The sequence below is a fragment of the Stomoxys calcitrans genome, chromosome 4 (genome assembly GCF_963082655.1).
Source record: "Stomoxys calcitrans chromosome 4, idStoCalc2.1, whole genome shotgun sequence".
In the NCBI taxonomy this organism is placed as follows: Eukaryota; Metazoa; Arthropoda; class Insecta; order Diptera; family Muscidae; genus Stomoxys; species Stomoxys calcitrans.
In genome coordinates, this window is record NC_081555.1 from 24,684,605 (window position 1) to 24,700,872 (window position 16,268).

At 35.6% G+C, this 16,268-nt stretch overlaps 1 protein-coding gene across 4 annotated transcripts in view; it reads left to right on the plus strand.

The window, feature by feature from the left end:
• The window catches only part of LOC106086545 (filaggrin), a 36,523-nt gene extending 20,489 nt beyond the window's left edge, over positions 1–16,034 (plus strand). For 3 of the 4 annotated variants that reach the window (XM_013251271.2, XM_059368318.1, XM_059368319.1), the window contains exons 6-7: positions 2,957–3,503; positions 14,426–16,034. In XM_013251271.2, coding sequence (XP_013106725.2) covers positions 2,957–3,503; positions 14,426–14,469 — 591 coding nt within the window. In that variant the 3' untranslated portion in view covers positions 14,470–16,034. Of the gene's footprint in view, positions 1–2,956; positions 3,504–14,331 lie in introns of all 4 variants that reach the window. The other variant, XM_059368320.1, reaches the window with a different exon arrangement.
• Positions 16,035–16,268: the final 234 nt, after the last annotated feature.

The window sequence follows — 16,268 nt, forward strand, 5'->3', positions numbered from 1 at the left end:
TGAGGCTCATTTCTGGTTGAATGGCTACGTAAATAAGCAAAATTGCCGCATTTGGAGTGAAGAGCAACCAGAAGCCGTTCAAGAACTGCCCATGCATCCCGAAAAATGCACTGTTTGGTGTGGTTTGTACGCTGGTGGAATCATTGGACCGTATTGTTTCAAAGATGCTGTTGGACGCAACGTTACGGTGAATGAACACATTTCGAACCGAACACTGATTTTGGTAATAAAATTCAATGATTTGCAAGCGTTGCTCGTTAGTAAGTCTATTCATGATGAAATGTCAAAGCATACTGAGCATCTTTCTCTTTGACACCATGTCTGAAATCCCACGTGATCTGTCAAATACTAATGCATGAAAATCCTAACCTCAAAAAAATCACCCTTTATTAAAGTGTCAAGAGAAGGCTATTTGCTAAATAAGCTAATTGAAGGCCAAGAAATTAACGGATTCAAAGGGCTTGTTTGGCGGTAAGAATAAGAACGACCTTACCCAGTGGGACGGATTTCATTAAGCCAAACTGGAGTATGAGTTTTTGGATACCAAGATACATATTACCTACATCTCTCTATCTTCTTCGAAAAATATTTTTGGCGGTTGTACTCTAATAGTTATTACGTGGTTGATGCTGATACTGCCCAGAAGATATTACTTAGAAAACATGGAGGTGATTCAAAGAAGTGATATTCAGTCCAAGTTCGTTTTTAAAACGCGAACCTGTTTGACAAAACGGGAAAAGCATCCGGTTGTTGCTATTTAAAGCAATTTTTGCTACACTCAAAATGCAAATATGCCTTTTTCTTTCTCCGGGGAAATCGTTCTGCTTTGTTGACTTTAAAACCCACAGTAGTGCAGAGGTTAGCATATACGTCTATAAATGGGTTAGAATGCGGGCGAGAACAAGAAAACTTTTCAGCGATTATCCCCACACTAATGCTGGCTCACAGCGTTAGCGTTGGAAATGTTCAAATAGTGGCACAAAAAGTGTCATTTGTAAAAAAAAGTGATTTTTTTTTTTTTTTTGAAAAGTGACACAAAAATTTGGGACCACCGTAGCGCAGAGGTTAGCATGTCCGCCTATGACGCTGAACGCCTGGGTTCAAATCCTGACGAGACCATCAGAAAAAATGTTCGGCGGTGGCTTTCCCCTCCTTCGCACTGCGGCAGGCCGTTCGGACTCGGCTATAAGAAGGAGGCCCCTTATCATTGAGCTTAAACTTGAATCGGACTGCACTCATTGACATGTGAGAAATTTGCCTCTGTTCCTTAGTGGAACGTTCATGGGCAAAATTTGCAAAAAAATGCATTTGACACAAAAAGTGACACATTTTTTTTTGTTTTTATTAAATAAACAAACAGACTAGGAGCAACAAAAACATACAATAAACATTCTGCTTTTTAAATAAATAACAAAAAAGTTCTTTAAGTTGATTCAAAATTTGGCACAAAAATTTTCGTAAAAAAAAAACAAAAATAAGACGTGTATAATAACAAGCAAAAAGGCATACTCGGGTATATATGTAAGCCCCCTTTCGTCACAATCCGGTGAAAATTGAATAACTAATGCACGCAAATTCGGCACGGACATTGAGTGGTCTAATAAATATAACTGTTGAATTTTGTATTTATATTTTACTGTTGAATTTGTATTCAAAATTTCAACAAAGTCGGGTAATAAATAAAGCTTTTATGAGCTTCAGACCCTTAATCGGCACATCGGTCTAAATGACAGCTATATCTAAATACAGTCCGATCTTTACCATATTTGGGTCGGATGGCGAGGGCCTAAAGCTGCTTACTGTTTCAAATCGGTCTATATGGCAGCAATATCTAAATATAGTCCGATCTGAACCATATTTAGTTCAGATATCGGGAGGCTTAAATTAACACATTGTTTCAAATTTCAGCGAAATCGGGTAATAAATAAAGCTTTTATGGGCTTCAGACCCTTTATCGGCAGAGCAGTCTATATGACAGCTATATCTAAATATAGTACGATCTGAACTATATTTGGGGAGGCCTAAAACTTCCCACTGTTCCAAATTTCAGCGAAATCGGATAAAAAATAAAGCATTTATGGACATTGGACTCCTTATCGGAAAATGGGTCTATATAGCAACTATATCCAAATATGGTCCGATTAAGAACTTAACAAGCATGTATTTAAAAGAAGTATCTGTGCCTAATTTCAGCTCAATATCTCAATTTTTGAAGGCTGTAGAGTGATTTCAACAGACGGACGGACAGACATTGTTAAATCGTCTTAAAATTTTACGACGATCCGAAATATACATACTTTGCAGGTCGAAAATTGATATTTCGATGTGTTGCAAACGGAATGAATATACCCGCTATCCTCCGGTGGTGGGTAAAAAACAATTTAGTTTTATTCAAATTTGAAGGGACGAACGGACTTCGCAAATTCTATCTACTATCTACAGAACAGGTATTTTATAGGATTTAGAATAAAAGTTTAGACGAGTTGCGGTGGTGGGTACTTAAATACTTAAGTGATATATTTCACAAACATAAACAAATTTTTTTGTTTTGTCCAGTTACTTTCGTTTAACTCAAAAAATTTAAAATTTTCGAAAAATTTAACATTTATATGCGATTTGTTGAACGACAAACAATAGATAAACGCTACGTAGTTGTATTTTTGAACAAGTGGCACAAATAGATGGAAAAGTGGCGCAAAAATGTTAAAGGTATGGTATTTAGTATCAAAATAAAAAAGTGGCATCGTCCAAAGAAAGTATCAAATTTGATATAAAAGTGGCGCAACGGTAACGCTGCTGGCAACGTTGGTGAGGTTTGAAACTTTTCAGCAAAAAGGAGGCCCCCATTTTAACATTGAGCTGAACGTGGTAGGAAATTTTATTAAATAAATTTCTTAGGATTCAAATACATTATTTTTAAAAGTTTTATTTTTATTATTTCTCTTTGTTCTTTTAGTGGGATCAAGTAATGCAACAACAGGCAGCCGTTCAGCAACAATCTCAACAAGCCGTTCAACAGAGAATAGCAAGCGGTGGACCCGGAGCTAACAATCAAAATATGAATCCTAATAATCGTGGCGGCGGTGCGGGAGGTGGACCTCCGCCCGGCGCACAAGGTTCACAGCAAGGCCGTTATCCTACACCGATACAGAGACCCACAAATTATCCGCAACATCCACAAGGACCACAGAGTCAACAACAACAAGTACAGCAACAACAAGTACAACAACAGCAACAACAAACGCAAAGAGGTCAACAGCCTCAAAATCTACGACAAGGAGGAGGCGGTAACAATGGTGGTGGTGGTCCGCAAGGTGGCCCTGGTGGTCCCCAAGGCGGCGCCAATGTAGGTGGTGCTCCTGGAAACGGAGGTGGCCCTGGTGGTCCCGGTGGCAATAATCAAGGGGGTGGCAGCAACAATAATCCACAAGCAGCTGGCCAGCCTCAACAAATGAATAAACCCTATTATGCGAACAATGCGCCCAATGCTGGCCCTAATCGAGGTAATTAAAAATTACTTAGATTCTCTACAACTATCTCATCTACAGACAACTCCCCCTCCCCATGCACACACATGCCACACTTATGCACTTACCCACGCACACATACACAACAATTCCCATCTCTAACATTGTTGACATCTAGTACATTCGGACATACGCTAGCAAAACACAAAACACACCCAACCACCTATCAAATCCAAAACCACTCCACTCCACTCCTCTCCTATAAAACATGCAACACATGCTTATGTTTAATTTTGAATTGTTCATTTATTCAATGTTTTACAAACAAAAGAACTAAAAACAAAACAAAAACAAATACAACCACAACAAATTAAATAAAACTAAAACATTAATTAATTTACTTAATCATAATGCAATAATTGCTCATATTTACTTTTTTTTTTTTAATTTATATTTAAAATATTTTGAAAAAGAATCTACTCTTTAAAATTAGGAAGAATAAAAAGAAAACAAGTTAATCTTATTTGCTAAAGAAATATAAAATATATATAATTATTAACTAAACCAACAAAACAATACAAAAAATGCTACAAGATACAATTTGAATAATAAATTTATATTTATATGCGAAAAGCACAAAACAAACCTCATTTTCTTTTTATTTAACTTACATTTTTCTTTATTAGTCATTATTTTGTTTGCCTCCTTCATCTTCTTTTTTTAAAACATACAATTCTATGCACTTTGTCATAGTCAAGCCATGTAATTAGAAATCTTCGTAGAAGCAGTAGTACGAGAGACTTGTAAAGATATGCAAATTGCAAATTTTGCCCATGAACATTCCACTAAGGAACAGGGGCAAACTTCTCACATATCAATTAGTGCAGTCCAATTCAAGTTTAAGCTCATTGATAAGGGGTCTCCTTTTTATAGCCGAGTCCGAACAGCGTGCCGCAGCGCGACTCTTTGGAGAGAAGTTTTATGGCATGGCATATAACCTCACTAAAGTTGCCAGCATTAGGAGCAGAAAACCACCGCTGAAATTTTTTTTAATGGTCTCGCCAGGATTCGAACCCAGGCGTTCAACGTCATAGGCGGACATGCTAACCTCTGCGGTGGCCTTTTTTTACTTTTGTTTCTGCAAATTGTAAGAATTTGCAGATAAAACATATGTTGTAATTTTTCGAACTGTGACTTCGATAAAATAATTTTGTGTGAATTGGCGGTCGCCAAAATATTTATTTGGTGAAACGAATGTGAAAAGTAAAAAATGTTTTTGGCGAAACCGAGGTCACACCGGATAAGGAGTTTTAAATTTTTCATCAATGTGAAGAAATAATCTCTGCTGTGTATTTATTTTGTAGGTCGATTATGGATTGCAACCCATCTCCAGTTGAGTTGCCAACGGGCGAATTTGTTATAGAAATGTCAATTTCTGCATTGAATTGCATACTTTTTTTATACCCTCCACCATAGGATGGGGAGTATACTAATTTCGTCATTCTGTTTGTAACTACTCGAAATATTCGTCTGAGACCCCATAAAGTATATATATATTCTGATCGTCGCGACATTTGATGTCGATCTAGCCATGTCCGTCCGTCCGTCCGTCTGTCTGTCGAAAGCACGCTAACTTCTGAAGGAGTAAAGCTAGCCGCTTGAAATTTTGCACAAATAGTTCTTATTAGTGTAGGTCGGTTGGTATTGTAAATGGGCCATAACTGTTCATGTTTTGATATAGCAGCCATATAAACCGATCTTGGGTCTTGATTTCTTGAGCCTCTAGAGTGCGCAATTCTTATCCGATTGGAATGAAACGTGTTTTGCACGACGTGTTTTGTTATGATATCCAACAATTGTGCCAAGTATGGTTTAAATCGGTCCATAACCTGATATAGCTGCCATATAAACCGATCTTGGGTCTTGACTTCTTGAGCCTCTAGAGTGAGCAATTCTTAACCGATTGGAATGAAATTTTGCACGACGTGTTTTGTTATGATATCCAACAATTGTGCAAAGTATGGTTTAAATCGGTCCATAACCTGATAAAGCTGCCATATAAACAGATCTTGGGTCTTGACTTCTTGAGCCTCTAGAGTGCGCAATTCTTATCCGATTGGAATGAAATTTTGCACGACGTGTTTTGTTATGATATCCAACAACTGTGCCAAGTATGGTTCAAATCAGTCCATAACCTGATATAGCTGTCATATAAACCGATCTTGGGTCTTGACTTCTTGAGCCTCTAGAGAGCGCAATTCTTATCCGATTTGACTGAAATTTTGTGCGACGTGTTTTGTTATGATATCCAATAACTGTGTCAAGTATGGTTCAAATGGGTTTATAACCTGATATAGCTGCCATATAAACCGATCTTGGGTCTTGACCTCTTGAGCCTCTAGAGTGCCCAATTCTTATCCGATTTGAATGAATTTTTGCACGAATTATTTTGTTATGATATCCAACAACTGTGCCAAGTATGATCTAAATCGGTCCATAACCTGATAAAGCTGCCATATAAACAGATCTTGGGTCTTGACTTCTTGAGCCTCTAGAGTGCGCAATTCTTATCCGATTGGAATGAAATTTTGTACGACGGATCCTCTTATGACCATAAGTATGCGTGTTTATTATGGTCTGAATCGGTCTATAGCCCGATACAGCTTCCATATAAATCGATCTCTCTATTTTACATTTTGAGCCCCCAAAAGGCGCAATTCTTATTCGAATTGGCTGACATTTTACACAGGTCTCCAACATATAATTTAATTGTGGTCCAAACCTGACCATATCTTGACATCGCTCTAATGGCAGAGCAAATCTTTTCTTATATCCTGTTTTGCATAAGAAGAGATGCCGGGAAAAGAACTAGACAAATGGGATCCATGGTGGAGGGTATATAAGATTCGGCACGCTTTTACTTGTTTACAATTTATTTAGTAGTTGAACGTTCAAAACACTGATATCGAATGAAGCTGACAAAACTTTTCAATTCAAAACCAAATTTTTATTTCATGATTTTGTCTCCTGGCAACGTAACTATAGTTGAGTTGCCATCCATAATCGATCCCATAATTTTGAAATAAGAAACCTGGCGATCAACGCGATAGCTTTTTTGCACCATGGTCCTTTTATACCCACCACCGAAGAATGGGGGTATTTTCATTTTGTCATTCCGTTTGCAACACATCAAAATATACATTTCCGGCCCTATAAAGTATATATATTCTTGATCAGCGTAACAATCGAAGACGATCTAGCCATGTCTGTCTGTTGAAATCACGCTACAGTCTTTAAAAATACAGATATTGAGCTGAAACTTTGCACAGATTCATTTTTGTCCATAAACAGGTTAAGTTCGAAGATGGGCTATGTCGGACTATATCTTGACTAAGGGTCTTAGGCCCATAAATGTCACATTTATTATCCGATTTTGCTGAAATTTAGGACAGTGAGCGGTGTTAGCCCAGTCGACATCCTTCTTAAATTTTGCCTAGATCGGTTCAGATTTGGATATAGCTGCCATATAGACCGATCTCTCGATTTAAAGTCTTGGCCCCATAAAAGGGGAATTTATAATCTGATTTCGCTGAAATTTGACACAGTGACTTATGTTAGGCTTTTCGACATCCGTGTTGTATATGGTTCAGATCGGTCTATATTTGGATATGGCTACCAAAAAGACCAATATTTTGTTCTACAAAATTGAACAATGACTTATACCTAATAGACCACTCAATATCCGTGTCAAATTTGGTCCGAATATATTATGCTATGGGGGCATAAATTATGCATATTTCACCGGATTATGACGAAAGGAGGTTTACATATATACCCGTGGTGGTGGGTATCCGAAGTTCGGCCCGGCCGAACTTGACGCCTTTTTACTTGTTTAATAATATTTTGCATTTACCGGAAGGACAACACAGTATTATATCTATTATCCCCAATGTCTGTGTCAACGATACCGCAGGATTTTAAGAATCAATATATCTTGCGAATGTTCACATAATAACCTCAGGTGGAACGGGTACACATTAAATGTTCTGTAGTTTACGCGTCCACAAATTGCGGAAAGTGGAATGTAGAGTAGAGTAGCTGCAATTGCAGTCGCGGACAGTCAGCGGTATCGAGCGGAGAGACGAAGATCGCTACCTCCACATATAGACATGTGGCTCCAACAACAACATTTTCAGGCACAATTTATCGTGGTTAAAAAACAATATCATATCATCTAAAATGTGTTATATCCATTTTTACACTCTCCACCATCGGATGGGGGGATACTAATTTCGTCATTTCGTTTGTAAGACCTCGAAATATGCATATAAGACCCCATAAAGTATATATATTCTTGATCGTCATGACATTTTAAGTCGATCTAGCCATGTATGTCCATTTGTCGAAAACACGCTAACTTTCGAAGGAGTAAAGCTAGGCGCTTGAAAATTAGCACAAGTACTTCTTATTAGTGTAGGTCGGTTGGGATTGTAAATGGGTTAAATCGGTGCTTGTTTTGATATAGCTACCATATAAACCGACCTTGGGTCTTGACTTCTTGAGCTTCTAGAGGGCGCAATTCTTATCCGATTTGGCTGAAATTTTGCATGATGTGTTTTGGTATGACTCTCAACAATGGTGCCATGTATAGCCTAAATCAGTCCACAACCTGATTTTATGGGCTTCAGACCCTTCGTCGGGAGATCGGTCTTTATGCCAGCTATATCCAAATTTGGTCCGATCTGGCCCGTACAATAACTTAACCAGCGTGCTTCAAAAAGACGTAGCTGTGGCAAATTTCAGCTCAATATCTCAATTTTTGAAGGCTGTAGAGTGATTACAACAGACACACGGACATCGTTAAATCGTCTTAGAATTTTACCACGATCCGAACTATATATTCTTTGTAGGGTCGGAAATTGATATTTCGATGTGTTGCAAACGGAAAGACTAAATGAATATACCCCTTTCCTACGGTTGGTATAATTAGGAGCCAAGTGTCGAGGGCGAGCCCAACCCCAAACTGGCATAAACACTGATCAATAAAATATGGAAATAAAATGGAAGGTTTAGGGTGTAGGGCGTGTCACCTAAGGTTGGCCACTAATTTTAAATATGGATGGGGGTATATTAATATAGTCATTCCGTTTGTAACACCTCGAAATATTCGTCTAAGGCCCCATAAAGTATATATATTCTTGATCGTCTCGACGTTCTGAGTAGATCAAGCCATGTCCGTCCGCCCGACTGTCAAAATCACGAAGACGGTCGAACGCGTAAAGCTAGCCGGTTGATATAGGTCGTTGGGATTGCAAATGGGCCTTATCGGTTCAGATTTAGATATAGCTACCATATAAACCGATCTCCCAATTTGATTTCTTGAGCTCCTGAAAGCCGCAATTTTTGTACGATTTAGCTGTAGTGTTGGATGATGTCTTCCAACAACTGTGCCTAGTACGGTCTAAATCGATCTATAAACAATCTCCCGAGTTGACTTCTTGAGCGTTTACAAGCCGCAATTTTTGTCCACTTTGGCTGTGTTCTGTTATGACTTCCAACAACTGTGCCTAGTACGGTCAAAATCGGTGTATAACCTGATATAGCTCTCATATGAACTGATAGTTCGATTTGACTTCTTGAACCCTTACACGACGCAAGTCCCATGTAAACCGGTCTCTCGATCATCCTTTTTCGGTTCCTAGAAGCTTTCATTTTTGCTGGTTTGACAAAGTTTGGTATGTAGAATAAAATTATGCCCTTCAACTAAATTTATTTTGTATAAATTTTTAGCAGAATCTATTGTGGTGGGTTCCCAAGGTTCGGCCCGGCCGAACTTAGCACGCTTTTACTTGTTTTTATTTTATTTTTAATATTTATATATTTTTAGTATTTATATATTTTTAGTATTTATTATTTTTTATTATTATTATTTTTTAATTCTTTTTTTATTTTTCTATTCTTGTACTTTTTTATTTGTTTTTTTTTTCTTATAGTTTTATAGTTTGTTTTATTTATTATCTGCTTTTTTATTATTATTTTTCGTTATTTTCCACTCCAAATTACTTCTTGTTTTGATTAAGCCAATCCTTATGTCCATGTATTCTTACAATCGATGTTAATGTTGCATTTGTTATCGAAGGCGAAAATCGATTGATTAGGCACAAAATTAACGATTAGAAATCGTCAAAATGTTTCACTAACACATATTTTGAGTTGTAAAATCTGTTACAGTGGGTAAGTACATACATATATGTGTAGTCAAAATTCTGAACAAAAAGTTATGTTCACTTTTAAGGGGTTAAATGGCGTGTTTAACTGGCCACATCAAATTTTGTTAACTTTGCTGGATAACTTCTATAAGGGGACAATCTAGCGAGAAAATCTCCGCCGAAATAACCTTGCAACCGTAGAGGAGCTTGTAAGACCGTGAGCAGCCCATTCATGCTTATGTTCAGAACTGCGCCAACAGGGTCACGCTTAGGCTTAGGGAGCTCGGCATGCTGAATAATGATGATTGCGGACACAGTTCGAATCGGGGTGTTATGGATGCGGAGGGTAGACTGAGGAGGATCTCCGACTACCCGGCACCAGTGCCGACTGGAGTGAGGGCATTCCTGATTCGATTTCCTGAGAGGGTCGGATGGAGGGCGACCTCGATCTACACAGATGGCTCCAAGATGGAGTCAGGGACTAGATTGGGGGTTTACTATGGTCCACTCAATATCAGTATGTCTCTGAGATTGCCGGACGAGTGTACGGTCTTTCAGGCAGAGGTCTGTGCCATTGAAGTGCCCGCAAGAGAAATTCTGGTAAGGGACTTACCGCTCTTGAAACTAAGAATTTATGTGGACAGTATGGCGGCCCTTAAGGCCTTAGGGTCGAGGATGGTGAGGTCGAGATAAGAGGCGGATTATTTGGAGTCCCTGCCTGGATAGGCTCCGGGCCCACGATGTGACGCTGACATGGGATCTTGGGCATGAGGGGATTCCAGGGGATTCTTGCAAAATCAACAATTCTGCTTATTTACGTACCCATTGCGCGTGATGTACTTTCTCAACAGAGCGCGCATATTGATAATAAAATTCAATAATTTGCAAGCGTTGTTCGTTTGTAAGACGATTCATGGTTAAGTTATAGGCCAAACTGAAGATGTTTGACAGTGAAACCAAACACGAAACGTGCGTGAGCTGTTTAAATCAGTGTTGCAAAAAAGATAATAGCTAAAAACTCGTCCTTTTTAAATATATCGCTCAATTTTCACTCATAAAGCCACTGAAATCCCATTTATTCACCGATCTTGCCAAAGTCCTCTGGCCTTCACCGCCAAATCGTCTGCCCTTTCATTTCCCCTTACTCCGTTATGGCCCGGCACCCAAGCGATGCAGATTTTGCCATCCTCAGAGAATGCGTTAATCTCCTTCTTACACTGCAAGTTTGTTCGTGACCTTACCGTCCTGGTTGTTATTGCGCTTATCGCAATTTTACTGTCGGTAAAGATGTTCAAACTCGACGTCCTCACGTTAGCTCCACATCAGCTCACGCATTCCGTGATCGCCCGGATCTCCGCCTGCAGGACCGTATTATGGTCAGGCAGACTAAAACAGATCTCAGTCCCTGGGTTCTCAATGTAGACCCCCAGGCCCACATTGTCCTCTAGCTTTGATCCATCCGTGTAACATGATCTTCCAGATGGCAATACTAGGATTTCGTCAATCCTACACTGTGCCGATGCAGTGCCTCGCATTCAACTTCAAGGTTCATCCCGGAAACCTCTTCCCTTCCTTCCATGTTTCCTATAGTCGCCTCGATTATACCGAGATGGTATGAGCTGCTCCCATCCCCAATTCATTCTCCCATCGTCTTAAGTCTCATAGCCGCAGTGGCTGCCTCACACTTAATCTGTATGTCAATGGGTCGGATATCATTTTTAAAGACAAACTTTTTGTAAATTTTTTCTAAAGACAACGTATTACTTAAAAATTTTTAAAGGCAAAATTTTTATAAATAAAAATCTCAATAAATTTTTTTTAAAGACTAAATTTTTGTAATTTTTTTTAAGGAAAAAATTTCAGCGGATATCGCTCTAAAGACAAACTTACCTCGAGATTATTTTTTAAAGACAAAATTTGAACCCATTTCGCTGACTCTCGATTCCGTTGTCCGATTTTGATGAAATTTTATATATTTATAATTTTGGGACTTTATTGATTTTTTTTAGATATATTGAATTTTAAAAATTTTTTAAACAAACTATTTTTATTTCCTAACCCCCTACAACAAAAAAATTATGTTCCTAATATTTTGTGACCATTTAGCGAAAAAAACTGGATTTAATGATGTTGTCATAAAATCGCTCCTGCTGTCAAAAGAAGTAGGATGGATTATTGTCATAAATTTATTTTTTTAATATAGAAACCATCAAATACAAGAGAAAAATTATTATAACTCATTCCAGTCGTCCACTTTACTTTAATCCAAATTTCATTACGATACCTTTTCGACAAGCCAATTTTCCTCCAAAATATGACGGGAAAAATTATTCAGTCGTCCACTTTACTTTAATCGAAATTTCATTACGATACCTCTTTCCTAACTCGAGCTAGATTTTTTCTAAGGCAGCTCTATTCTTGGGCATTTGTCTTGGTTAATAGGTTAATGCAATTTTTTCAAAGACCGAGTAGCAATGTAATTTTTTTAAAAGATAAAATTTTTGTGATTGTTTTAAACGAAAAGTTAATAAAAATTGTTTATAAAAATTGTTTCGAAAGACATACATTTAACAAAAATGTTAAGTTCTCATTATACCCTACACCACTATTGTGGTACAGGGTATTATAACTTAGTGCATTTGTTTTTAACACCCAAAAGGAAGAGAGATAGACCCATTGATTGATTGATTCGATTTAGCTATGTCCGTCTGTCTGTCTATCCGTATGTCCATGTTAATTTGTGTACAAACTGCAGATCGCAATTTTCAACCGATCGTCTTAAAATTTGGTATGGACATGTTTTTCGGCCTAGAGATGAAGCCTATTGGAAAAAATTGGTTCAGATTTGGATATAGCTCCCATGTATATGTTCGTCCGATTTGCAGTAATAATGCAATAAAATGGTCATTTGTAAACCGATTCATTTTGATTTTTAGTCTGAAAAACTTTTCTGAAGAATAATTAGTAATATTTAATTATAAATGAATTACATCAGCAATGAAATAAAACATTTTAAGGACTCGAAAACACAATTTTAAAACTCCGAAATGATCACCCAGAATAATTTCCATTTTAAAATAATTATTTAAAATAAAACCATTTCGTTTTTTTTTCTTGGAATTCCATAATTCACAATACAGTATTTAAGGCAACTGATACGGAGCATATAGTGATTAAGGGATGAAAATTCTAGCAGAAATTTGTTAGTTCTGTTGGCATCGACCGTAGATATGAGCACAGTGAAATATTATTTGAAACGTTTTAAAATTTACTTTTTGAATTTTTGATTTTCTTCCAAGATTTTTTTTTTGAAAAGATTTTGCGAATAATGATTTTTTTAATGAATGAATTTGAAGAGTCAAATTGCATGTTTACAAATAGGTGGGTAATAAGCAGGTGTTTCACGGTGAAATAACCATGTTTTTCTCGATTACTTTTTTGAAAAACTACAAAAATATCACTGATAACATAACACTTTTATTAAAATTTTATCATAAATAATAATAAGGAATTGCCTTATGAATGAAATCATGTATTGAAGTAATGGTAAAAAATATTGATTTTCACTGTGAAACACGAACTTAATACCCACCTTAAGTGAGGAAAAGTGTTAAAAGAATATTAGACAGCAGACTTTTATCTATGAGGGCTAGTTCTATATTAGACTCACGTCAGCCGACAGGTTAGGTTACATCAATTAGTTGGCAAAGAAAGAAAAAAGTTTACAACTGCAATAACGTAGAAACACTACAGGACTTATAACGACATGATGTAAATTATTAGCGTACACGACAATAGTTGGATGTAATTTTTATCCGACATCTTTTCCATCGTGAGCGGATTTTTGATCGATTTTAATTAAGTTCGAAGAATAAATTAGCGACATCATTCAAGCAGAACGAAGTTGGTTCTTCGTAAAAAGAGCTCATAACTTATTTTTATGACTATTTAACAATAATAGTTGTTTAATGTTTTCAGTTTAATTGCGTAGAATTGTAAGGAACTAAAAGTCATTTAAAACCGATAGACCGACGCAAACAGTAACCTGAGCGCAAATGAAAAAATTTCATCGAAATACTGAAGCTGATTTGCCGAAACTTTCACTATAAAACTGAGATATTCCCAAAGACAACCAAACTTGGAAGGCTTTGAAAGGTTAGGATCAGCCTATAGGTCTAACTTTATGACCAAATGTCACCGCCGATGGGTCAGTTCCTGCAAATAATACAGACCTCAATTTTTTTGGGGTATCTTTAACAATTTCGGAGTAAGAGAAGAATTGTGGCAATTTTCAATTTTGAAAAAATGGGGTGGCCCCCCTTCCCCCCTACGTTCCTCAGATTTCGGGTAATTTGCAATAATGTTGCCATTGGTCAACCCTATTTATTACAGTTTGAGCATATTTGCTCGAAATTTTCATACAGATTGTTTAATAACCCATCTGAAAACATCTTCCATCCAGGTCCATCAAAATTGGTTCCGACTTTTTTTTAATCTAAAATTGAAACCAACCTGCCATCATTATTTAACAAAAAATCAAATATTCTATTTTAGCCATTAAATTCATATATCACTTAAATTTCGCTATAAAATGCACCTCTAACTAGAATTTTATAACTATAAACTTTAAAACTAAATTCTTTTTATATTTGCAGCTAATCACAATTAAATACAAGAAAAGAAGCAAAAATTATGAATAAACAAGAAGAACATAAGTAAGTTTATCGCTTTTCTTTGTTTTCATTTTAGCAAAAATCCCCCAAAATTGCAAATTAATAGAAAATAATTCATAAAAAAAATGGAATAATGCAAAATGAAACGATAAAACACAAAACATTATTTTCTATTTAAAAATAAAATATTAAAGAAACACGCAACTTAAGCAAAAAACCATTCAAATATTTAAAAAAAAGTAAATCATTTATAACATAAATTAAAAAAAAATGGAAAATTAACAAGAGAAAGCAACAAAAGGAGATACATTCTTTTGAAGACCATGAAAATTGGATGTCTAGCAAGCAAGCAAGCAACCAAAAACTAACCCAACAAACAACCAACTATGCCCAATCTCTAATGGATTATCTATAACGAGCAAGGACTTCTCGTCCAGTCCTATAAAAAAGGAACCCCCAGTAAAAACCAAGGACAAAACACACACACACACGTTTGTAACCGGCGAACAGGATAGAAACACTTAATGAAACCAACCAACAACAACAAAAAAAAAAACGAAAAATGATTTAAAATTATTTCTTAAATCACATTACTTTATTATAAAACAAAAATTACAAAAACAAAAAGAGTTTATACAACAATGACATGAAATGAAAAACAAAAACAAAAACAACAAACAAACAAGCATAGCTAAGATTATGTGTTAATTCTTTTGCAAGAAACAATTACAACTCTTTAAATAAAACCTTAAACTGAAAATCAAATAAAATGAAATGACTAAGCGACTAACAAATGGTACGCTCGCCCCGCTCACACTTTTTGCAATAAAAAGCTAAAAGATTATGAGTTTAAAGAAAACCCGAAAAACTGACACCCACCAGTGTTGAGGTGTTGAGAATATTTAATTAAATCACATTGCATAACAAACAACAAAATATACATACAGCATACATAAATACATACTTATAATTTTTATTTTATTTTTTTTCCATTTGTATTTTGTTTTAATAATTTTTTATTAATTATAATTTTATATTACTATATATGAATTTCAAAACATAAGAAAATAAACAAGAGAAGAACCCAAATCTCTATTCTATTTATGATTATTATTACTATCATTATTATTAAAAACAAAAACAAAAAAAAAAAACAAATTATAAAAACGATTAACAGCAAATAAACCACATCATATAACGGAAAACAAAACAAAAAACACAGAAATGAACATTATAGAAATTATAAATTATTAAACTTACAAATATATATATTTTTAATTTTAGCATACATTTTTTGTCATTATTATCATTATTTTTTAAATAGTTTATTATTATTACTATTATAAAAAAAAACAAACAAACAAATGCAAAAAACACATTTAAAACAAAAATATTTTTTATTAAAACAAAAAAAAAACGCAAAACATATAAACAAATGAAAAGAACACAACCATTAAAAGTAGAAGGTCGAAAACCTAACTGGAAGTGAGAGAATCATATTATTATTAACAACAACAACAACAACCAACAGCAACCACAAGATAAATATCTATTCGAAATTACATTATGAAATTGCATACAACAACCAAACTCCTTTCTGTAACATGATGTTAAAAAAAACCATATGATGAAATTATTGCAAACATTTTCCAAATAAAAGTATAAAGAAAACCAAAACGACACAAGCCAAGTGTATTATTTTAATGGGGTTGCTGGTAAGAAACGAGAAAATGAAACCTTCATTTTTATAAACAAAATAAATAATAACTTAAAAAAAAAATAAAACCAGTAAGGAAAGACAAAAGTCTGGCGGGCCGACTATATAATACCCTACACCTACCCTACAATTATAAATTCGGGCAATATGTAAATATATATGTATATGAGAGCTATATCTAAATCTGAACCGACTATTAAAC